At 41.3% G+C, this 26,415-nt stretch overlaps 1 protein-coding gene across 1 annotated transcript in view; it reads right to left on the minus strand.

Annotated features, from left to right (window-relative positions):
* Positions 1-26,415, minus strand: part of LOC109935092 (multiple epidermal growth factor-like domains protein 6) — a 407,878-nt gene that overhangs the window by 8,676 nt on the left and 372,787 nt on the right. The window contains exons 22-34 of the mRNA XM_048615100.1: positions 25,011-25,142; positions 20,855-20,983; positions 20,257-20,385; positions 16,304-16,432; positions 15,614-15,742; positions 14,355-14,483; positions 11,833-11,961; positions 9,316-9,444; positions 7,378-7,509; positions 6,672-6,800; positions 6,133-6,261; positions 5,246-5,374; positions 2,166-2,294 (exon numbers count right to left, since the gene is read on the minus strand). Coding sequence (XP_048471057.1) covers positions 2,166-2,294; positions 5,246-5,374; positions 6,133-6,261; positions 6,672-6,800; positions 7,378-7,509; positions 9,316-9,444; positions 11,833-11,961; positions 14,355-14,483; positions 15,614-15,742; positions 16,304-16,432; positions 20,257-20,385; positions 20,855-20,983; positions 25,011-25,142 — 1,683 coding nt within the window. The remainder of the gene's footprint in view (positions 1-2,165; positions 2,295-5,245; positions 5,375-6,132; positions 6,262-6,671; positions 6,801-7,377; positions 7,510-9,315; positions 9,445-11,832; positions 11,962-14,354; positions 14,484-15,613; positions 15,743-16,303; positions 16,433-20,256; positions 20,386-20,854; positions 20,984-25,010; positions 25,143-26,415) is intronic.

The following is a 26,415-nucleotide window of genomic DNA, read 5'->3' on the forward strand; positions in this document are numbered from 1 at the left end:
GCTGTTAAAAATCCCCTTAGGTCACTTTCTGGATATTTTGGTTTACTCAAACAATGCCAAAAGTAATGAGTAAGTAAAAAGTAAAAAGTAAGTAATGAATTGTCATTGAACTGGTCAGTTCAGTGAACTTCAGCGAATGCAAAACGCAGCAGCAGGTGGCGATATTGTACAATGAATAGAACATTACACCCCGGTCTGACGGAGGTGAAAGTTTAGCACTGTAAGTAAGGCCACACACACCCTCAGTCAACAATGGTCAAGGTTACATTCAGGATCCAATCTAGCTCTTGTTCAACTTATCCCGGTTGCAAAACTTCTAAGTACTTGCAGTATCAGGAATCATTTCAAACTCCCTTTAACAGGCCAAATTTGCACACTGCCCATGCCACAGAATCATCTATCACTGGAGGCCATTCAACCCGCTGTGCCTGTGCTGGGTCGTGTGTTTGAATACATAGAGCAGATGCTCAGACATCAGTCCCACCACCATATCCCTTCATTTGCTAATCGCCCATCCAAAGATCACATCCATTTCAAGCAGCATTTTAAATGAAACAAGGAACTGTGGATGACAGCAATCTGAAAAATAAAACAGAAAATGCTGCAGAAGCATCTGGCAGTGTCTGTGGGGAAGGTAACAATGTTAACACTTTGGGTGCAGTGACCCAGACCAGACCTGATGAGTTTCTTCAACAATTTCAGTATTTTAAATGATTTGGTTTCTGATCCAAACTTCCTTTTGTGGCCCCTTTCCTTGAATCCTTAAGAGGGCTCACTAAATATAACTCTTCCTGCCTTTTCTCCAGTCAACTTTCACTCCAATTGCAGGTAGAACACGAAACTATAAATGCAAGTCTTTTCACAGAACATCCCTCTAGTTCCTGCTCAGCCTAACCATGTAATATCATTCACCACTCTACTCCCAAACACACTCCACACTCTGACCAACAACCATCCTCTCTAACTCTCAGCGTTTGGTGTCCCCTCACGCTCTCTCCTAACTTGCTTCCATTCTCAGGTTTTCTCCAATTGGCCTTTTCTTCCAAGAGCTTTCCCCAAACGCAAATCGAATTAGACACTCAAATGGGAGTATTCATAGTTAGGCCTGAAGGACTAAGTTAACCACTTGTACAGGTACAGTAATGTGGAGGTAGTGTTATTGAACTAGTAATCTCACCAGGGCAGTTAAAGAATTTGAATTCAGTTCTTGATTTACATTCTGGAAATAAAACGTCGGTGTCTGTGAAACTGACTGTGAAACTGTAAGATTATCGTAACCTGGTTCATTCACATCCCTTTACAGAGGGAATGCTGAAGTCTTTATTCAGTACATGTCATCGAATGCACAATGACGTGATTGGCTGCTATATGCCCTCTCCCAGAAAACTACTCCGTTGTCACAAAGCATTGGCAGTGCTTAAGGAGGAGAATGCTCACTCTGCCATTTGCTATACTGGAGAGACAGACAATAAATGCTGGTCTTGCCAGCTCAGATACCCAAGAAGGAATAATAAAAGCTAACTTTTGCCTTTAAGATCTCTACCACCCACAATGTCCCGAGTCTCTCAAAGGAGTTGGGACGTCATTCTGAGGTTGTACAGGACGTTGATGAGGCCTCTTCTAGAGTACTGTGTCCAGTTCTGGTCACCCTGTTATAGGAAGGATATTATGAAGCTGGAGTGGGTTCAAAAAAGATTTTGCCAGGAATGGAGAGTTTGAGTTATAAGGAGAGGTTGGAGAGGCTGGGACTTGAGTGTAGGCGGTTGAGAGACTATCCCACAAAGGTTTATAAAACCATGAAGGTATAGATAAGGTGAATGGCAGATGTGTTTTCCCTAGGTTTGGAGATTTAAGACTAAAGGGCACATTTTTAAGGTGAGAGGAGAAAGATTTAAATAAAGAAATGACGGGCAACTTATATACACAGAGAGTGGTTTGTTTGCGGAATGAACTTCCAGAGGAAGTGGTGGATGTGGGTACAGTAAGAAAGTTTAAAAGACATTTGGATAAGTACATAAATAGTAAACTGGAGAAATATGAGCCAAGTACAGCCAGGTAGGACTAGTATAGTTTGGAATTATGGTTGGCATGGACTGGTTGGACCAAAGGGTCTATTTCTGTGCTGTATGACTCTATCAGTCTATAAAAACTTCCTGCCAACTCACCATGTTCACAGTTGTGCCCATAATACCCTCTCACACACTGGCAGTATCCTGTTATACGGCTGCAGGTGCCATTATTTTGGCATGCACATTCCAGCTGGCAGTTTGCACCAAATTTCCCAACGGGACACTCTGGAAAAGATAAAACCAAACTGGGAATGCTGATTCTGTGAACTCTGCCTCAATCAAAATCATCAACACAAAATATCTGCAACAGTAGTCAGTACACTCCAGATCATGAAAATCTGAAATAAAAACAGAAAATGCTGGGAAGTCTCACTGAGTAACATCTGTGCAGAGAAAAACAGACAACATTTCAGGTCAATAATCTATAGTCAGAACCGGGAGAATTTAGAAATATAACAACATATAAGCAACTGCAGACAGTTAAAGACTATGTTTACAATTTTGGACTGTGGGCTTAGAAATGGGAAAAGATACTTCTTTTAAGCCGAGGGACTGGGGAAGATGATGTTACAGGCTTTAAAAGAATGAATTACCAGAACTCACTAGGTGTTGCATCCTCAATGTTGGCTTATACAAGCAGTTGGGTGGTGGTGGGGGGGAGGGGGGTTAGGATACTGGCTAGACTCTGTAGGTGGTGTCTCCAGGTCCAGTTTAGCTCAGTGACAGATTTTGATTGGTTTTTCAATAGGACCAGTTGTGAGCAGCATGGTGTACTCAGCATAGTATCAACTTCTTGACTGACTCAAGGGTGAGTGGTTAGTTTTTGGACAATACAGCAGAAATGTCCAGCCTGTGAATCAGAAAACACCTCTCTTTCTCACACCCTTCTGTCAGTGGAGAAGTAAAATCAAGTCCTGACTGACTGGCTACTCTCTCTGTCTGCAAATTCCTTTCTTGAAAGTAAAAAGGGAAGACCACCTTCAGAGACATTGAAAATGCAAATCCTCAAGTGGAGGATAAAAAGTTGAGAATCATTATGTCCATAACTCTGTCTCCTCATCAAAAAGTCAAAAGGAATCGGAAGGAAATTGAAGGGAAAAACCTCACCAATGCCCCTTGTTCAGATTGGCATCAGAAAACCAGTATCACTGACTTTTATTTTGTTCCTTCCCCAGGGTTAATATTTGTGTTTTGTCTCTTTTTTGTGTGTCTGTTTATGTGAGAATGGGATTTTATTAAAGGAGCTTTGTTTAAGTTATAGGTAGTTAAACATTAATAATTCATGCTTCTTTCCTACCATTGGTCAAAAGCACTTTGCAATAAACAGACTACCTGATGAGTGTTTTCTTTTACCTTGAGTTCATCATATAACATAGAACAGCACAGCACAGGCCCTTCGGCCCACGATGTTGTGCCGAACTTTTACCTTAAACCTAAGGTCTATCTAACCTCCACCCCTACCTTATACTATCATCCATATGCCTATCCAATAGCTGCTTAAATGCCCCTAATGAGGCCGATTCCACTACCCTCTCCAAAAATGCATTCCACACCCCTACCACTCTCTGAGTAAAGAACCTACTTCTGACGTCTCCCCTATAGCTACCTCCACTCACTTTAAAACTATGCCCCCTCGTAATAGCTACCTCCACCCTAGGAAAAAGTCTCTGGCTGTCCACTCTATCTGTACCTCTGACCATTTTGTACATCAGTCAGATAAATTGGGGACTTTAAATAAATCTTCTCACATTTGTGATAACTGCAACAATACTGGCCCTTGATTTCCAGCACACCACGCCACAAGAGTCAGTGGATGGGCTCAAAAACAATGATGACCAGAAATGTCAAAGGACAACATAACAATAAAAATAAGTGCACACTTTATCTATGTTTGTCTTTCTGCTACATTTTTCATTCTGTTTTCATTGTCATTGTCTCTGCCTCTGTTTCTATCTACATGGGAACACACAAACAGGAGTAGGCCATTCAGGCCCTTGAGCCTGTTCCACCATCCAATGAGATCATGGCTGATCTGTGGCCTAACTCTACATACCTGCTTTTGGTCTATATCCCTTCATACCTTTGCTCATCAAAAATTATTCCATCTCAGATTTTAAATTAATTGATCTAGCATCCACTGTCATTTGTGGAAGGGAGTTTCAAATATTTACTGCTGTTTGTATGTATATGTTCCCAGATGTCTTTCCTGAACAGTCCAGTCCTAATACTCTGTCACTGTCTCTCTCTGTCTTATTCTTATTTGTTTCTCTATCTTTTCTGTCTCATAATCAATTTGTGTGTCGTCCTCTGCTTTGTTTTATTATAACTTAGAAAGTTAAGATGTCAGCCATGGCAATTGGTAGCATTCTCACCCAAGTCAGAAGTTCATAAGTTCAAGCACTACTTGAGAAACCTAAGTGAGTAATTTAGGTGGATGCTCCAATAGTATAACTGAGGGAGTGCTGTAGTGTCAGAGGTGCTGTGCTCTGGCCCTCAGCCTCGAGGGATTGAATAGTCTACTCCTGTGTCTATCTTCCAATGCTCCTATTGCTCCTTCTAACAATTCTGTCACTTCTCCTTCTCAGTATTGCTTTATTGAACGTAAAAGCCACTCCTTTATTTAAAAGGAGGTCCTTACATGTACCTTTAAAGGCACATTTAAAGCCAATGAAAAACTCAGATCAAGAAGATAAAGGACCGACACAAAGAGAAATGGAACAGGGTTGACAACGTTACTCATACTTTTAAAGGCTTCATCACAAGACCTCTAACATCGCTGACCAATTAAACAAACTTTACTCCCAAGCTCCAATTTTTTTTTTTTGTTTACAGCTTTCAGAAGTATTGAAATAAAGTGAAAAAGAATAGCGTTCTGAACACCCTGTATGAGTTTACTTCCATGCTGCTTGCAAGAGATTAAGTTTCTGCAGACTCCAGGACAAGCGTGGAAGGCTACCAATCAAAGGGAGTATTTCTAGAGACAAGGTAACCCAACCTTGACAATCTGGATACTGAAAAAAATTATCTTCAATTTACATTTAATTTCTGATCAAACGTACCCAGAAATTTCAAATTCAGATTTCGCATACTAGAGACTTCAAGAATTGGCATCAAAATGACATTAAGTGCTTCCATTGAGTATTTTTAAGCTTCTTTTCAATGTAGAATGCACTCACCTTGTCCACATAGGGCCCCGGTCCAGCCCAGACCACAGGAACAGGAGCCATCAACTGGGTTGCATAACCCTCCATTCTTGCACATACAGACATACTGGCATCCCTGACCAAACCTGCCTTTAGGACACACTGAATATACAAAATAGTGGTTACATACCAAACACATTTCAATATGAACAGGTGACAAAGAGACTGAGATTAGAGCTAAGAACCCTAAGGTCTGGTGTGGACAGACAAAGTGTGGATGTCACATTATATCTGTTCCACAGAGCATGCGGGCTGGTGATCATCCACTACAATTCTCCTGTCAGGAGACGTTTGCACAAGATGTGCTATAAGACCTTTCCCTGACCATTAATTATCTTTACTTTGAATCACAAAATCAAAGAATTGCAATGGCTCAGATGGAAATTATTCAGCCCATCGTGCCTGTACCAGTTCTATTACTGAGTGCCAATCTCCTGCATTTTCCCTGTATGCCTACACACCATTTCTATCCGACTAAATATCCAATGCCCTCTGAGGAATCTGTGTATAATAGGACATTCCGCTTCCATTAAAAACACATCACCAAGGGGACCTCATAAATGAATGAAACGAGGGACAGAGATTCTCGCCCAAGTGTATGCTGATTTTGTGAGTACTCTTGCAGGTGTATGAATCCATGGGTGCAGATGTTATAACACATGCGCAAAACACTGCTTTAAAACTTGGGTTTGAAAACCCTGATGTTATCTTAAACTTCAAAAATGGCCCAATCCAGCTCTGATGCCAAACAAGTTAGTTCTTTGCCTGTTGGAACTACCTGCCTTCCTAAGACCATTTGCCAGGTATGATGGAAGCGAATAGCAAGAGCCTGTCAGACTTGGAAATGACATGTTACTCACCGTGCTGACATCGAGAACCAATCCTGCCTGCTGGACAGATACACCTTCCTGTCACATGGTCACACTCTGCACCTTCTCCGCACGAGCAAGCTGCAGAGCAATTAGTCCCGTGGTAGCCAGCAGGACAGGCTGTAGATAAAAACAGACGCAGTGTTAACACGATGTCACTGGGCTTCTCTATAAGCCAGAGCAGATAGAATCAAGCAAATTCAGAGCACAGAGAGGGACCATTCAATCATTTTGTCCTTGTTCATTTTCTGCAAGAGATAACTACATAATCCCATTCATCTGTCCCTTCTCCACATAATTTGAAATCATTACTTTTTCAAATATTTATCTCTAAGACATGATGTGGATTTTGTTTTCACCTGCAGGCACAGAGGATGAACGGTGAGGGATTTTATTTTATTGGCAATGCTTTAAAGTCTTCTGGATCTCAATTTAGTTGAGGGGTGGACACAATGCACTCTGCCCCACCCCTCTAATGTAGATCCACACCCCTCAATAACTGAGTTTTCCTGGTGTTGCTGTTCACTTACTCTGATTACAGTCAGCTCCGACATACCCAGGTGGACAGATACATGTCCCACTCACTGTCTCACACAGGCCTCCATTCAAACATCGACATAGCTGGGCACAGTTGGATCCGTACCTCCCATCTGGACATCCTTTTAGGGGATTAGAGAAGAAACAGAACATCACAAGATCATCAGGTACCTGTCCTCCTTGTCAGGAAATCATCTATCCATCTTTGACAGGCTTATCTCCATAGCCCATGGTGGTTGTACCAGCTTTTACAGATTTATTCATTAGTTCCATTCTGTCCTGCCCATCTTCACAACTCTCAATATTTCTTCCTTTTCAAATATTTACTCAATTTCCTTATAAGAGTTATTGTTGAATCTGCTCCATTGCCCTTTTGCATCTAGTGGCACCTTGCTGTCTGCCACATCCCTCCATGTCAAGAAAACTACTAGACTGGCTGTTAAGCACTTAAGGAGATCCTGAGGATGTGTAAGGCGCTATAAGAATGCAAGTTCTTTCCTTTTCATTGCTGCTCAGATTTATAGTCAGGGGGATTGAACGCAGTGTTGTGCAGGTGATACTACATAAGGAAGCACATCTATGTACTGAGCCACTCAAAGGATTCAGTCAGTCTTTCTCTACAGTTTATCTTCACTGCTGCCTAGGATGCAGGGGAATGCCTGTGGATCATACAGGTTAATCAGGTTAAGCAAAACTCACTCAGGTTGCAGTTGTCTCCATGGTAGCCAGGTGCACAGACGCATTCTCCACTCACTGGGTGGCATTGTTGGTTTTGAGCTGAACACTGGCACACCTGGTTACAGTTCTGTCCGTAAGTACCTGGGAGGCAAGCTAATGAAAGAGACAAAGGATAAAATGTATGAAAGTTTTGCTGGATAGACAAGCAAAAAGAGAGAAAATGATTGCTAGAAATCTGCAAGAAGACTGAAAATGCTTTACAGTCAATGTTATTTGACTCTGTTCGATCCTTGAATGTTATGATATTTCAAGTGCTGAGACAAGTGCAGGAAATTGGGATGAACGCGCCTTTAGTGTTAGAGAGTCATAGAGTTGTACAGCATGGAAACAGACACTTTGGCCCAACTCATCCATGCTGACCAGTATCCTAAATAAGTCTAGTCCCATTTGCCAGCATTTGGCTCATATCCCTCTAAACCCTTCCTATTCATATACCCATCCAGATGCCTTTTAAATGTTGTAATTTTACCAGCCTCCACCACTTCCTCTGGCAGCTCATTCCATACACGCACCAGCCTCTGTGTAAAAAAGTTGTCCCTGAGGTCCCTTTTAAATCTTTCCCCTCTCACCTTAAATCTGTGCCCTTTAGTTCTGGACTCCCCCAACCCCAGGGATAAGACCTTGGTTATTCACTCTATTCATGTCCCTCATGATTTTATAAACCTCTATAAGGCCACTCCTTAGCCCCCGACTTTCCAGGGAAAATAGCCCCAGCCTATTCAGCCTCTCCCTCTGGCTCAAACCCTCCAACCCTGGCAACATCCTTGTAAATCTTTTCTGAATCCTTTCAAGTTTCACAACATCCTTCCTACAGCAGGGAGACCAAAATTGTACACAGTATTCCAATAGTGGCCTAACCAATGTCCTGTACAGCCGCAACATGAACTTTCAACTCCTTTTGTCAATGCACTGACCAATAAAGGCAAGAACACCAAACACCTTCTTCACTACCATGTCTACCTGGGACTCCACTTTCAAGAAACTATGAACCTGCACTCCAAGGTCTCTTTGTTCAGCAAGTGGTAGTAATGTTGGTGTAGTCTTGATGGGCCAAAAGGCCTTTTCTGCACTCTACGACTCTATGCTGGAAGGTAAAGGTGATGAGTCAGCATCTGAGTCAGAAATCGCAGGTCAGCAATTTGGATTGAGCTTTCAATCAGAAACTAACAGCATCTACACTCTTGTCATAGCAGCAACCCAGCATTCATGCTCCAACTGCTGTTATGTCACTTTGGCCCTTATGATAATAACCCTTTCATCCCCCATGTCCTCATTGACCAAGCTTTTAGTCATTTCTCTTTATGGCTGGCTGTAAAACCTTGTCTAAGACTATGCTCCTGTGAAGTCCACTGAGATCTTTTACCATAATAAATGGAGTATACACGTTGAGTTTTTCCTGAATCAGAAGTTTGTGGGTTCGAGCCCTGCTCCAGGACCCAGTGATGTATCAGCGTACTGTAGGAGGCAAACAGTGTTTCAGCTTAGTCTCTCTGCCTACAGGAACAGATATTCTGTGTACCACAACACTACTGGAAGATGAACAGAGGGTTCCTGGGATTTTGTTTTACACTGTTTCCTTAATGAACGTCATCAAAAGTGGATTAAGTGGTTATTCGTCTCCTCGTTGCTTGTGGGATCTTGCTGTGTGTATCTGCTTCTTACGTACCAGTTACTGGTAATGAGGTAAACTGATTAGAGGCAGTTTTGAGAGACTTAATGTCAGCCTCTTGTTTACTTGTAATGGAACCAATTATATTTTGATATCGAGTCAAAGGAAGAATGGTGCTTCAACTGATACTTTTCTTCAAGACATGAATCAGTTTTAATTCAGTTTTTCCACAATTTTATTCTTGATGAATATGACCTCCTTGACGAAGACAAATGTCACTAAGTACTTACTCTGCTCACATCCATTGCCTGTAAATCCTGGAGGGCAGCCACATTCACCCGTCACATGGTTGCAGGGGGTGTTGGGGGAACAGTTACACCGCTGCACACAATCATCACCATAGTAGCCAGGCCAACAAGCTAAAGGAGAAGATGAGATGAGGATTAACATCAGCAACAACACTAACAGTAGCTTGTTAAGTTGGGTACATGGGTAATGGACAAACTCAGTTATTTGGGTGAAAGACCAAATCAGGTTGGCAAATATCTGGCAACAAACCCCATGTAATTTCATATCAGACTTCCATTATGCAAAATCCACAGTGTACACAGAGGCAGGCACAACACTGGTTTCTCAGGTTACATTAATAACAAATCACTAGCCTAATAGGCTGAGGGTTTTTGTTTTTAAATACTGGTTGCTCATATAAGGGAAATAAGACTGAGGAAACGTCTGCCCTTAACTTAAATGATTTCAGACATTTACAGTAATGGAACTAAAGAATGGAAACAACAGCTCAAACTAGCTGTGTCCTTGCAGTAGCTTGGTGGAATAACTCTTAACTCTTTTAGTTGTATTTCACCTGACTCTCAATGCTATTTCAGATAGTGCAGTTTGGTTGCAGTGCAGTTGTGCTGGCAAGAATGGATAGGCTATTGTTGGAAAGATATGAACGCAATGAGGTGAGGCTTGTTTCCTGGACCATTAATACATGGTTTGTTGTAAAGTGTGTTTGTTGTGGACCATCTCATAAAAGTTTGTATTTATCTCAAAAAAGGACACCCTTGTAACTCAAGGATGCAATCTCGTGATCTCCACTAACTTGTGACGGATACTAATAGGGACAAGATGTTAAAGGACTTGTTTCCATACAAGTTATTGTTGCAAACTATATGTTCAAGAGTTTTCAGTGAAAAATCTATAAGAACCATTGATCAGAAAGAGAATACATCAACAACATGTGAACTAATTTTAAGTCAGTTGCTTAAGTCTGGTACTGCTTTCATATTTTTCCATGGTAATCTAGTTTCTGGATATTATTCCTCCTGCGAATAAATATTACCCAGTAGCTTTAACCTATCAGCATTGATCAAGCAGGAAGTTGATTTCCAACTTTTGGAGATGACAAGAGACTGTGGAAGTCATTACGATGTACTCCAGAAAGTGTTTTACTCCAAATAGGGAGAATTGTTAATTGGAGAATCCTAATTTGCGCATAGTTATGAACAAGGCCAAAGGTTTGAGTTTTTGGGGATTCAGTATGATTTTGGAAGCTGCAATTTAAATGGGAACATCACCAGAAGTAATCCTGGTGATGGGGTTAGTGATGGTGAAAGATTAACTAACTGTTATAATAAGGCTTTCTATGGAAAGGAGGACCTAGAAAAGCATCATAAGAGGAAGATGTAGCAATGGCACATTCCTGATTCTAATCTTGAAAGAACATGAGGGGTTGGCAAAACAGAAACCCGACACGGAGGTCAAGAATCCCATCCTCCTTCTTCCAACGTTTCTCATAGCCTCTTCCAAACTTCCCACTAAAAAAACTATTAAACGGGCCATGCATTTACAACAAGATCATCAGACCAGTCAAGCCTATGTCTAGCTAACTATTCTCATGGTTGTAATTTTCCAAAATTCCCTAGATTTTCAGAAGGTTCCATCAAACTGGAAAGTATCAAAAATAACTCCATTATTCTTGAAAGGAGGGAGATGGAAAGCAGAAAACTATAGGCCAGTTATAGTCTAACATGTAATACAGAAAAAATGATAGAATTCATTTTAAAGGGATTATGACGAGGCACTTAGAGAATAATGCAATCAGGCAGTATGGTTTTGTGGAAGGGAAACTGTGTTTGGTAAATTTATTAGGGTTGAGGAAGTAACAAGCATTGAAGACAAAGAGGAACCTACAGATGTTACATATTTAGATTTCCAAATGGCATTTGATAAGGTGCAGCATCAAGATTATGATACAGGATAAGAGCTCATGTTGTAGGAGGTAACATATTAGAATGGATAGAGGATTGATTAGCTAATTCATTAGCTGGAAGCAGACAGTAGACATTAATAGGCCATTTTTTTGAATTGGCAAAGTGCTACAGAGATCAGTGCTGGGATCTCAACTATTCACAATCTATATCACCGACTTTGTTCAGGGGAGAGAACATATGATTGTTAAATTTGCTCATTGCACAAAGATAGGTAGGAATGTAAGTTGTGAAGAGGGCATAAGGTATTTACAAAGGTACATGCACAAAAAAGGGCGAGATAAATTGTCAGATAGAGCACAAAATGGGATTAAAAAGTGAGCCGATGGTTACAGTGGGTCATAGGAAAATAGAGCACCGGTCACATTTAAATCAATCATAATATCAAAAAATGGAATTGGCTCAAGAAGCTGAATGGCCTACTCCTGCCTTTAGTTTGTATGTTTGTACTATTACCTAAAATGACGAAAGAATTTTAAAATCAAAGCTGAATTATGAAATTCTGGACATGATTTTGACATTGATTACATCACTCACCTTTCTCACATCGTCTCCCTCTCCATCCCCTGGTGCACTGGCAGCTTCCTGTCACATGATCACATGATGATCCATGCTCACAGTTGCAATGTTCCTCACAGAGATCTCCGTAGGTACCTTTGGGACAAGCTGTCACACAGGGAAATAGATAGGGGCTAGTGTCACAACAATAAACAGACACCGTGATTCTCCAATTTGCGGGTGAAAGTGAGGTAGAACTCTAAGTAAGTTCCATGGTAATTTACTCACTCCCCCTACTACTGAGAAAGCTTGCCAGGTCACAAGCAAATCAGCTGAAGAGTTGACAAGCAAGCTTCTCAGTCTATTGCTAATCTCAACAATAGAGTCCCGCCTGGTCATAAGATGGCTATTCAGAGGCCACTGTTGCCAGTAACTGGGTCAGTGGTGAGTTGAGATTCTTAAATAACCATTCACTGACCCCTTGGTAAGTCAAGAAAGTCTCCAGTGGACATTTTTACCCATCCTTCCTGATGAGGTGGCGGGGAAGATGGTGAATATTTCTTCAGTCCCAGAATATAGGGAGGAGATACAGAGCATAAAATTGACGGGAGGAAATATCTACAGCCAAAACTGAGAGGTGAGCATAACCATAATTTTAACTTTTAATTCTGGTTTATCTTTTATAAATGATACTAACATAGGATTGAGTTATATTTCAATAATTAACAATTCTGACTGAATCAAACAAGTGAGGAATTGAATTATATTTTTGTTGCCGGTGATTAGTTGTAAGTATTTTCTATGAGGGGAACGACACCATATTGCCCAGATCAAATGCAAATCATGATTTTATGGTTTCTATTGTTCGGGCTAATGGAAACGTAGGCTAACTCATGTTTTGAGACAAAAAGCTTTCACTCATATATACACCTATGTTTTAAAGTTATTTACTTCTGTCATTGCCAGTCCAGCAGCTTCTAATATAAAACTGCCTGCTGACGAAAACCATGTTCACTCCATTTTTTGCTTTCTTTTTTCAACATTCCCTGTGATTGGCTGGCCAGCACAGGTCCTCCCTTGATTGACCGATTTAACATCCAACCAGCTACCAGTCCCTAAGCATGACAAAATCTCAGTGTCAAATCATCTACAGTGTTATCACAGCAATGATCAGCCCGCATTATCTTTCCAGGCCAGTTCCCGACAGCAAACATCAATCTTTTGTTGTCTCCTCTATTTTAAGGAAGAACATTCAAAGTTCTATTCTTAACTGTCACTTACAGTTCCAAACCAAAAAGGAGGAAAAATAAAAGAAAAATAATGATAGCATCAATATGGCGAACTTAATAAATTCTGTAAACTTGCAAAAATACCTAACAATGTATAAAATTCCCTGGATTTGTCCTGTACACAAAACGCAGGACAAATCCAACTTGGCCACTACACTGGTCTATATTCAATCATCAGTAAAGCGACAAAAGATGTCATTAACAGTACTATCATGCAAGACAGTACAGTTTAACAGCAATGTGTTCAGGGTTGGATACTGCCAGGGTCACTCAGCCCCTGACTTCATTACAGCCATTTTTCAAACTTGGTCAAAAAGCTGAATTCCAGAGGTGAGGTGAGAATGACTGCCTTTGACATCAAAGTTACATTTGACCAAGGATTAAGGAGCATTAAGGAGCCCTGAACTTAATGGGAATCATGGGGAAAACCCTCTGCTAGTTGAAGTCACACCTGCCACAAAAGAAAATGGTTACAGTTGTTGGAGGTCAGTCATCCCAGCTTTGGGACATCTCTGCAGGAGTTCCTCAGAATAATGTCCTTAGTCCAAACATCTTCGGTTGCTTCAGTAATGACCTTCTCTCCCTCATAAAGTCAGAAGTGGGGATGTTCACTGATGGTTGCACAATTTTTAACACCATTCATGACTCCTCAGATATTGAAGCAGTCTACATCCAAATGCAGCAAGACCTGGACACATTCCTTCAGTGTCACTGTGTTAAAATCAAGGAGCCTGTCCCTGAACAGCATTGTAGGTCTCCCTAAATCAAATGGACTTCAGTAGTTCAAAGTATACTCACTGCCAAATTCTCAAGGGCGTCTAGGGATGGGCAATAAATGCTGGCTCAACCAGCAATGTCCACACACCATGAATGAATAAAAAAGATCTAAAATTAAATCTCATCAAAGCAGTTTGAGAATTTGAACTCGATAAATGTTACTATGTTGTAAAAATCCAACTTGTTCACAAATCTCCTTTATGGAAGGAAATCTGTTGTCCTTACCTGGTCTGGTCTACATGTGATTTCAGCTTCACACACCAATGTGGTTAACACTTAACTGCTGTCCAAAGTGATCTAGCACACCATTCAGTTGTACAAAACTGTGACGAAGAAGAAGGCAGCCCACCATCACCTTCTTACTGAAAGTAGGGATGGTTAATAAATGGGAGCCTTGCCAGCAAGGCCCATGCATTAAGAATGAATGAAATGATTGCCTGGCAAAACTGTCCCAGAAAGTGCCCCCACTGGCTGAAGAACTCACAAGTTACTCACGGGTTTCACATTTGTCACCTATCCACCCTGGCTGGCAGGTACAGTTCCCACTCTGACGATCACACAGAGCCCCGTTCAGGCAGTTACACAGCAGCTGGCAGTCCTGTCCGTACTTTCCTGGAGTACATTCTGTTAAGATCAAGAGGGGCTTACCATAATTTAGCCAGCCACTGAAGGTTAAATCACAAATCAGTTGATTCTTAAAACCAGAAATTAATCATGTTATTTGTATCTGTCGAGACAAATTCAAGCTTTATGAGTGTAAAAGATCCAATACGGCAAGATTTGAAGATTGGAAAAGAGTTACTCCTGGTATTCTCACTAAACATCATGTCTATAAATGGACTATCCTATTGTCAATACATTGTAAATTGCCACGAATAATGAAACTGCTTATCTCTTGCTGATAAAGGACCCATTTTGTTGAAGCTTTTTATCTTGGAAGGGGGAAAACAATCTTATTTTGCTGTGTGAGAAAATAATGCTGATTGGTTAGCAAGTAGATTCTGTTATGGCAGAGATGTTGCTATAGAGAATGCACAAGTTAGATGACAATGTTCTTAGAGATGAACAAGAGAACGGCTATCATTTGTTTTGTTGAGTTGAAACAGGTGCAATACATGCACATGCTCTTTCTTTCTGCAAAGAACATAGTCCCGTGTATTAATATAGATAGATTCTCGTACACATAAATGCACCATACAGCAAGCCTGATTGGCAGACTCAAAATGGTTGTTAGCATAATTCTTAGTATACCCCAAATTATTTAGCAATCATTATCCAATCAGAGAATCTCATCTAATATTAGACACGGTGTTCAGGTTTTCTAAACACATGCTGGTTGGCTACGGCTAGCACCTTGCTCATTGCGGATAGCCAAAGGGACGTGCTGCTTGAAATAATCCACAAGTCCTTGGAATGTACAGCCTGCATCGTACTGGCAATGAAATTCATGAACCACATTACTCATCTGTGTGACAGACAGAACATCCTGATAAAAGCTTAGACAAAATGAGTCCTTTTCCAGCAATACTCAAGTTCTGTACTCCTAAACAATTGCTTTTAAAATTGTTTATAGTAGCTTTATAAAACTAACTACATATCAGAAGTATTACATTGGCTGTGAATCATTTTGGGTCTTCTTAATACGTAACAGTATTTTTTTTTTTGTCTTTTTAAACATACCACAGAACCATCTATAACCTTACTTGGAAAGATAAGCAAAGAAACAGCAGTATTTGTTCGTTTTCAGTACTTACCCAGTTCACATGCCACTCCCGTCCAACCTAATGGGCACGTACAGTGACCAGTCACATGATCACATGTTCCACCATTGCGACAGATACACCTTTGCAAGCAATTGGCACCATAGAAACCGGCCGAACATGCTGGGAAATTTTTAAAAAATGGTCTTTAGATACAGGTGTTAAAATTAGCTCAAGGATGCTGTGCATCAGACTAAACACTAGTCAGTCCAAAAACACATTGGGGTCTAGATAGTATTCAGCACCTTCAAAGACAGGGAATAGATTTCCTGCAAAAGATACATCACAATTGATGTATACATAAACTATGAAGTTCTCCCAACACACACAGACAAAAATTGAGGTCTTTGAACATTGCAATGCATCCAGTTGGCTACACAAGACTAATGGAGTTTGAGTGAAGGCCTTCCAACTCTGGTAGATGCTTCCCTGGAGATTTGTCACACTTACACTAACAGTGTGAGTGAGGAGGCAGGGAGAATGAGGTTGGGAGAGAGGGGGAGGGGAGGGTGAGAAACGGTACAGCGAGAAAAGACGAGGTTGGTGAAGAGAGGTGGGGAGGGGTAGATCTGCAGGGACAAGGCAGGTCTCTGAGAAGCTGTGGAACTTTACTGCGTGCCTACGTTCATTGTGACCTGTTTTAAAAGAAGGTGCTGCATAGTTGAAGTGTAGGGCAGGTTGTACCTCTCTGACATGTGGCTCCCATCCAGCCAGGAAGACAGCTGCACCGACCGGTCACATGATCACAGCTGGCATTATTTTGGCAATGACAAGATTGGCTGCAGTTCTCCCCGAATGAATGTTTTGGGCACGCTGCAGAAACAAAAAAACAACACAAACGGCAAAGGATGAAAATGTACCCCGAGCACACAAAACTTTAGCTCAGCTTAATAACAACTAGCATTTACATAGCGTTGTTAACATTGTAAGTATATACCCAAAAAATTTCCCAGGATTGAATAATTTCGCTGAGTCACAAACATTTAAGTTTTTTTTAAGAAGGTTCAATAAAGTACTTCACCTTCTTCAAGGGCAACTCGAGTCATACAATAAATTCTGGCCCAGCCAGTCGAACCCTTGTTCCATGACAGCATTTTAAAAAAATGAAATATTATGGCCGCTGAACAAAGGTTTGGTCAAAGGGGTAGGTTTTAAGGGTTTTAAGGACGTGCATAGATTACAGGAAGAAATTCCAGTTCCTAAGGTCTTCACAATTCAAAGAATGGTCACTAAAGTTTGAATGATTTAAATTGGGTTTAAGCCCCATAGATACCCCATGGGTATGGCAGTATAATGGTTATGTTAGTGGCCTATTAAAAGGTAAAGTCATCATACTTCTACTGGACCACAGGGCTGCTCTTTCATTGGAGAGAGATGATTGGTGTTGGTTTAACCAGAGGGTCACCATGCTTCAGGTGAAGGAAGTGCTTGAGAAGGAGAATCTTTTGTGGTAACCTCATTCATCAAACCTGCACTGTTGGCCTCACTCTGCATTGTAAACCAGCTGACCAGCCAACTGCACTAACAAACCCCTGTTTGCTGGGCTATTAGTCATTCAGGGAATGAGAAAATGAATGCCATTATGGCAGTTTAAGAATCTGACTCAAAAGTATGAAAGTAAAATGGTGCTGTCAGTAAAAGTGACTTTTCAGATTGTTGTAAAACTCAAGTGCTAAATCTGAGAAGAAAACTTGTTATTCCTACCTCTGATTTGGTTCTATACATGACTGAAATCCCATCCTTTCTGATTATTAATTGCCCTCTGAAGTGCCCTAGTACTGCTTCACCTTTTTAGGGCAACTGAGGTGTCTTTAGATATGCATTTGGAGAAAGTATGAGCATAGGGTGAAATCAGAATTCAACTTGTCAGTGATGTCTTTGCATTGAAATAGCCTGTTAACAATTCCCAGTTTGGGATCACTTCTGTAGAACAATAGAGGGATGTCAATGAAAATCATTTTGAGAGGAGAAAACTGGAAGACATTAACTTAGGACAAGTCAGATAACCCAGTATCTGATTAGTTCCTGACTGCCAAACAAAATAACACTGTTAAGAGTCAAAACAGACTTTAATATTGTTAGCAAATGGAGGACATGGTTGGAGCGACCAATATAATAAACAAAAACTGTGAGGGGAAAGCAATATGTATAACAAATTTGTTTTTAAATGTGTAAATTTGCTCTGGTGTCTACACTGTCAGTAGAGGATATCAAGTCTTTGGCAATGGAATCAAGAGAGAGATTTCAGAAACCTAGTGGACAGAGCTATTGAGATTGTGGCAATTAGGGGGAGCTGATGGCATTGCGGTGGTATCACTAGACCAGTAATCGGATAATATTCTGGGGACCCAGCTTCAAACCCCACCACAGAAGATGGTGAAATTTGAATTCATTAAAAATTTGGACTTAAAAGTTTAATGATGACCACAAATCCATTGTCAATTGACGTAAAAATCCAACTGGGTGGGTTCTAGAGGCTGTATCACAGTTAGAAGGGAGTTGAATCTCATGGCATTAGGCCAAACATGGGAAAATAAATTTCCTGCTGACTGCTGTATGTCATCCCTACTTGGCTGATGAATCAGTAATCCTCCATCTTAAACAACTTGGAGGAAGCACTGAGGTTGGCTAAGGTGCAAAATGTATTCCAGGGGAGAGCGGAGCCACTACAGATCAAGCTGATTGGGTCTGAAAGGACATAGCTGCTAGACTAGCTCTGTGGATGGTAATAAGGGAACCATCACAAGAAAAAAATATACTTGACTTCATCCTTACCACTCTGCCTGCTGTAGATGTACCTGTCCATGGCAGTATTAGTAAAACTGACACCACACAGTCCTTGTGGAGACAAAGTCCTGTCTTTTCGTTGAGAATACCCGACACATTATTTTGTGGGACTTTCAAAGTGCTGAATAGAACCGACTTCGAAAAGACCTACCAACTCAAGACTGGACATCCATGAGGCATTGTGGGTCATCGACAGCAATAGAATTGTACTCCAACACAATCTGTAACCTCGTGGCCTGGCATTTCCCCCAATCTACCATCACCAGCAAGCCAGGGGATCAACCCTAGTTCAATGGAGAGTGCAGGACAGCAGAGCAGAAGCGGAACCAGACATACCTAAAAATGAGGTGTCAACCTGCTAAAAGCTACAAAGTAGGATTACCTGTGTGCCAAACGGCATAAGCAGCAAGTGATAGATGGAGCTAAGCAAATCCACAACCAATGAATTAGATCTAAGCTCTGCAGTCCTGTCACATCCAGTTGGCAACAGTAGACAATTAAACAATTCATTGGAAGAAGTGGCTCCATAAATATCCTCATCCTCAATGATGGAAAAACCCAACACATCATTGCAGAAGATAAAGGTGAAGCATTCACAACAATCTACAGCCAGATGTGCCAAGTAGATGATCCAGAGCTCCCAGCCTTACAGATACCAGTCTTCAGTCAATTAGATACATTACTTGTGATATCAAGAAATAGCTGGGGGCACTGGATACTGCAAAGACTGTGGCCCTGACAACTGTCCAGCAATAGTATTGAAGACTTATGCTCCAAAGTTACCTGCACTCCTAGACAAGTTATTTTAGTACAGCTTCAACACTGGCACATATTGACGACCAGAAAATCGCTCAGGAATGTCCTGTACCCAGAAAACAGAAGAAGACAATCAGGCCAATAACCGCTCCATTAGTCTGTTCTTGATCATCAGTAAAGAGATGGAAGGTGAAGGGTTAATGAACAGCACTGGCTTAGAATAACCTGCTTACTGAGGCCCAGTTTGGGTTCCGCTCACCTCTTGACCTCATTACAGTCTTGGTTCAAACATGGAAAAAAGAGCTGAATTTCCAGAGGTGAGGTGAAAATGACCACATTTGACCAAATGTGGCATCAAGGAGCTCTAGCAATAATTAAGTTAATGGGAATCAGAGTCAAATTCTCCATTGGTTGAAGTCATACCTGGCACAATGGAAGTCAGTTGTGATTGTTGGAGATCTGTCATCTCAGCTCCAGGACATCGCTGTTTGATTGTCACCATATACACAGACATTCACTCCCTCCACCATCAACACACATAAACAGCAGCATGGTAATATCTACAACTTAGACTACAAAAATTTACCAAGGGTCCTTAGAAGCACCTTCCAAACTTAAGACCTCCGCCATCTTGAGGAACACGAGCAGCAGATACACAGGAATGCCACCATCTGTAAACTTCCTTCCAAGCTGCCTGCTGCCATGACTTGGAAATACATCACCGTTCCTTCACTGTCACTGGTCAAGATCCTGAGACTCTCCCCCTAACAGCAATGTAGGTCAACTTACAGCACATGGACTGCAGCTGTTCAAGAAGGCAGCTCACCACCATCTTCTAAAGTGAAACTAGGGATTGGCAATAAATACTGGCCCCAGCCAGCAATGCCCACATCCCATGAATAAATTTTAAAAAGTCAGCAGGGCACAGATAAATGGGAAATGCTCATATATCATTTTCTAATTGTAGACGATGATGGACGAGTGCATGGAAAGATCATGGTAACACAAAGAAAAGCTCAGGACATCGAGTGTGCTGCCTTAAAAAGATTCTGAATAATATAAAAATGCAAAAAAACTCAGTTTTGTAAACTCACACTGATTGCAGTTCAGTCCAATCCAGCCAGGAAGACATGAGCAGGTCCCCATTACATGATTACAGTGTGCACCATTGAGGCAATCACACATCTGACGACATTCTAAGCCATAAAACCCATCAGGACAAGCTGGGGAACAAGCATTGACAGATCAGCACATTCACTCAGTCCATTTATGTTGTAACATTGTCCACAGTAACATATGAAACATTTTCATCTGGTTCATTGGGTTGAGACACAGCGGGTTATAATTCTAATATTTCATTCACAAAAACATGATGAGGGATGCAATAGTGTGGAGCTGGAGGAGCACAGTGGACCAGGCAGCATCAGCGGAGCAGGAAAGTTGACGTTTTGGGTCTGAAGGCAGATTTCTGAAGAAGGATCCCAACCCGAAACATCGACTTTCCTGCTCCTCTGATGCTGCCTGGCCCGCTCTGCTCCTCCAGCTCCACACTGTGTTATCTCTGACTCCAGCATCGGCAGTTCTTATTATCTCTGAGGGATGCAATAGTTCTTTGTTTTCCATTTAATTGCTTTATCCTAATTTTTTACTTATAATTACCACACTAGAAAAACTATCACAATTGCTACGTACCTCGTTCACAGAACATTCCAAGCCAACCTGCTGTACAGTTACAGGCTCCACTCACATGATCACAAGCGGCTTCATTCTCACACTGACACTTGTATCGGCAGCCTGGTCCATAACTTCCTTTAGGGCACTCTGAGCAAAGACAGGAAAATAAGGTCAGAGGTGCTCTAAGTGGGTTAGGGATAATGCTCCCTTTAAAAATTTGCTGTGCATTTACTGTTTTTTTTCTCATTGGACATCACTGCAAACATGTCAATTCTCATAGAACAAGGCCTGTGAGGTACCTTTTCAAGGCTGCTTCATGGCCATGTATCTGCACAGCTTAGTGGAAACATTGATTAGAATGGGACCTGAGGCATTGGATCATGCTAGGGTTTGGGGCAATGTAACTAGGTTAACACTATAGGACAGAGGCTGTGTAGTTCGGTTAGGCCTGAGTTTGCGGTGGTATAATTGGGGTTACTCTGCGACACAGGCACCAGCTTAGATATTCCAATGTAGCAGAATTGGCACACATTTGACATTGTGGGGAACTCAAACTGAACTTCTGTTTTCAGGGTCATTATAATTTTGGGGGATTTGCAAACTTCATCATACAAACTCCCTGTACAGCAAATGGAGGTTGGCTGCAGAAGGAATTGAGAGTCTCATACACTGTTATGTTACTATAGCTGAAGGTGTTTTTAAGAATAAAAAACATTTAAGCCTACTCAGTAGATTGTTCAGTGGACATTTTGTTTGATGTTGCTGTTGGTCACATTAAATGTTGGGTGATGTTAGGTGATGCATTTTTGCTGTTTGAAAATAACTTTAATGTACCTGCCCATGATTTTGGAAACTTGGTGTAAGATCCCAGCCGTGTAGCAAAAATGACGCAGGACTGGGCACTGTAATCTCGTTCTTCTTGGCCAGTTGTGCTGTACATTTGCCAGGGCACTGTAACCTCTTTCTTCTTGGGCCAGTTGCGTAGTCTCTCTGTCAGAAGAATGTGGGCTCAAGCTCCATTCCAGAGCCTTGAACACATAGTCCAAGCTGACCCTACATTCCAGGGTGAGCACTTTGTAGTGGAAAGTGCTGTCTTACAGATGAAATGTGAAACCTCAGCTCATTTCACTAATCAAAGGAATTAACATAGTGCTATGAAGCAAGGACAGAATTCTCCCAATCTCCTGGCAAACATTCACCCCTCATTAAATAGCAACAAAATATTTGGTTATCCACCTCATCTGATTTTGGTGAAAGCTTGACATGTGTAAACTGCCTGTCAAATTTCCCTTCGAACTAAAAATTTACTTTACTGACTGTCTTGAGGGCATTGTAGGAGCCATAAAAAAGGAAGTTGTTTTATTTAATTTTGCCAGTTTCCTGTAGAATGGGCCTCAGTTTTCATGAGGTATGTTCACGTCCTGCACTAGGACCTCATATAATAAAAACAGGAAATGCTGGAAACACTCAGTAGATCTGGCAGCACCTGTGACAAGAGGGGCAAAGTTAACGGGTGGAATCGTCTGTCCTCTCTAGTGGTGTGCTGGGAGATTGGAGGGGCATTTACTGAGACAGGAAAGGCATTTAATGAGTGGAATGGTAGCATTACTTAAAACCTGCCTCCTTCCTGTCTCTGCCAGAATTAAGTTAGGACAGGAAGGTTCAACATCCTGCACCACCATCAACTAGAGATCCTCGTTCATGACCACTTAAGGATCTATTCCCACCACCATTGATATTAACCCAGCAGTAGGTAGACCTGTCATCATGTGACATGCATAATGGGTAAAACTGTGCAGCCAACTTACCGCTCTCCATCCAGCAGATTGGCAAGAATTTTTTTTCTTTATTCATTAACGGGATGAGGCCATTGCTGACCTGGCAGCATTTATTGCCCATCTCTAATTGCCCAGAGGGCAGTTAAGAGTCAACCACATTGCAGTGGGTCTGGAGTCACATGTAGGCCAGACCAGGTAAGGATGGCAGTTTCCATCCCTAAAGGACATTAGTGAACCAGATGGGTTTTTCCGACAATCAACACTGGATTAATGGTCATCATTAGATTCTTAATTCCAGATATTTATTGAATTCAAATTCCACCATCTGCCAAGGCAGGATTTGAACCCAGGTCCCCAGAACGTGTATGGCTCAACAAGATTCCACTCGAAGTTTCAAGTCAGCAACCTTTCATCAGAAATTAGTTAGCTCTGTTTTTCTCTCAAATGCAAGATGTGCTGAGTGTTTCCAACATTTTCTGTTTCAATTTCAGACTGCCAGTATCCGCGATATTTTGTTGTTTGCACCAGTATCCCGCATGGTGCTTGCAAATGAAAGCTGCTAAACCTAGACCAAACCTTTACTGAATTCATGTCATTCATCAATCTAATTGCTAGTTGCACAGGAGTCCACAGCAGCATCTCAATTTCCTATTTTACCCCCAAGTCCATCACTTATAACTAAAAATAAAAATAATTATGCTTATAGGCAATGTTATTTCACTTCAAGACTAACCTAGGGTCTCCGCTGCACACACAAGGTCCCTATATACCAATATTAATTATTATTTATAGCATTCATCATTGGAATCCAGTTTTGCAGATGTCTGAGGATATTTATCAGCACTCTTAAAGCTGCAGAGAAAGTTCAATATTTAAAGTGTTACCGTTGCAAGGATATTCATTAGTCTTCCTCTCTCAACACTTGCTTGTGTTGAATTTGGCTTTAAATGATGCGCCTTTAAGTGCCACAGAGCTGGGCCAAACAATTTCACGGGGACCAATTGCACATTAAATCACTGCCAGATGTGAAAAATTTTATAACTGAAATATGACTGATAAGAAAAACAGCCCAACGTAACAAACAGACTGAGATTAACATGACCGCACAGATACAACAGGGATTTTACGTACAGCACAGATAGCAGTGCTGACCAGGCCAGACTTAATTTGTCTAGAAAAGAGAAAATTGGGAAGGAAGGGGTCATAAATACAAAATGGCTAATAAGGAATTCAGAGGAAACTCAGATAATGATGAGAATATGAAATTACAACCATAGGGAGAGGTTCAGGTGAATAAGAGGTATTTACAGGGAAGCTGGGTTAGAATATAAGGAAGAAAGTAATAGCAGGATCTATCAATGCAGTGCTATGATATAAGGTGGAGAATCGTTTACATAGAGGACAAACTGGCAGCATGGTGGCTCAGTGGTTATCACTGCTACCTCATAGCTCCAGGGACCTGGGTTCGATTCCAGCCTTTGGTGACTGTCTGTGTGGAGTTTGCACATTCATGTCTGTGTGGGTTTCTGCCCAGTGCTCTGGTCTCCTCCCACAGTCCAAAGATGGGCAGGTGAGGTGGATTGGCCATGCTAACTTGTTTATGGTGTGCAGTCTAGGTGGATTAGCCACGGTAAATGTGGGGTTAGAGGGAGGTGGGTCTGAATGGAATACTTTTTGGAGGATTGGTGCAGACTCAATGGGCCGAATGGTGTCAATCTGCACTTAGGGATTATATGTTTCAAACACTCGAGCCAGTGGCCTGTTTCTGAGCTGTAATATATAATTCTGTGATTAAAATTTCTGGCACACCTTTGTATGTATTCATTTGGTTCATGTAGAATAATGTGACAGTAACATTTAGTATTAAATTTAGCACCTAATCACATCATCGAAAGTCGCTCAAACAGTGAGTGACTTCTGGGGTTCAGTGACTATTGTTATGTTAAAATACTTAAATTGTAAATGTAGTAAGAAAGGAAGGATTTGCATCCATATAGTACCCTTTATGACCTAAGGTTGTCCTAAGGACTTTACAACCAATAGGGGATATCCAACTTACACACAGCAAGGTCTGAGAAAGAGTAATGCAATGGGATAAATAATTATTTTAGTTGAAGCTGTTTTAATGATGTTGAGCTGAGGGATAAATTGTTCCTGTAAAGTTTCTGCACATTGCATGTCGGTGCATTATTAAGGGGTCACTTTGCAAATAAACAATCCTGGTGCAGAGCTTCACCCATTTGGTGGATTATCTGAACTAAAGTCCATCTGTTTAAAACAAAAACCATGGGGAGTCACCCAACTTCTGGATGTTTTCTTTAGCAATGCAACACTCATCCCTGGGACAGCAACAGTGTTAAGTGATCATCAGCCTCGTATTTCTAAGAGGTACTTACTCTGATCACAGCGCTGAGCAGTAAAACCTGCCTCACAGATGCACTGTCCTGTGACACTGTTGCAGCTCCCATCACTGTTCCTGCAGTCACAGGTATTCACACAGTCTGGGCCCCACCGTCCAGCATCGCAGGCTTAAGAGAAACAAAACAGGGATTAAAGGCCTGGCCAACATGCTGAGGAGACTCTTGGCAGGACCTAACAGGTACTTACTAAACATGCAAGACCCCAACATCAGCATCTTGGTGATCACCATTTATCAGGTCTATAACCCGACCAACCACAACAACACAGTGGCACAATACAGTGCAGAGGCCGAATATTCCATGATACTCTGATTCTTAGAGTCAAGTGTTTAATGAAATGCTAACCATTCATCTGGCAACAGTGGCTATAATAATGCTCACGAAGTTCAACACTATGCAACAAAAAGCAGATTGCATGATCAATCACTCTGCTTCTGGAATCAATACCCACCCCTTTGTTGCATTTTGTACAATCTACACAAACTCACCATGCCTACTACTATATTACCCCGAAATCCCAAATCCAAGAGAATAACAGCTGAAATCAGGTAAACACCACCAACTTTGAGTTCTTCTCATCACCATTCAATGGGCATAAATTGCCTTTCCTTCACAACACTGAGTCAAAATTCTTGAATGTCCTATTTCAAAACATCGACTGCGTACCACCACCACAGAGATTGAAGTAGCTGAAGGAGAAGGGCATGTAGGTAGGCCAGCAAATATGAGCATTTTCCCTCTTCATTAGGGACAGTAACCTTTCAACTTAGTTCCAAGTAATGGTGAACTATACACAAATGTGATGTTTAGCTGCATCTTGGTGGTTCTCATACATGTTTCGCCTGTTCAATTAACCAGGTTAACTTGGAGCCAGCCCCTAAATACTTTTGTAAGGTTCAAGTAATCACACCCTTCAACCATCACAGAAACAGAGGAAGTCTTTCCTTCGGTGGGGGCATCAAGGACAAAGGAAACAATCTTAAACTTAGACCTATGCCAAATGGCTCAAAATCAGTAAAAGTGTTTTCACATAAAGGGTAATGGAAACCTGGAATTCTCACCTCAAAAGATCGTGGATGCTAGGGCAATTGAAGTTTTCAAGACTGATACAGATTTATTTTAATTACGTTAGGACACTGTAGGATATGGATTTGAGCTACATATCAGCCATGATCTGACTGAATGGCATGGCAGCTCCAGAGACTGACTGGCCTGTTGCTGTTTCTAACACAGGTATTCCCCACTAACTTCAAACAGCTGTATATTACATGATGTTCTGGTTGATTCTGTGAATAGACCATCCTTTCTGGTTAAAAAAAGTTACATGTAATCTAGAATGTACATTACAATACACCATGGCACAATCTCCTTAGGCATTTCA

This window comes from Rhincodon typus, chromosome 31 (genome assembly GCF_021869965.1).
Source record: "Rhincodon typus isolate 14 chromosome 31, sRhiTyp1.1, whole genome shotgun sequence".
Classification (NCBI taxonomy): domain Eukaryota; kingdom Metazoa; phylum Chordata; class Chondrichthyes; order Orectolobiformes; family Rhincodontidae; genus Rhincodon; species Rhincodon typus.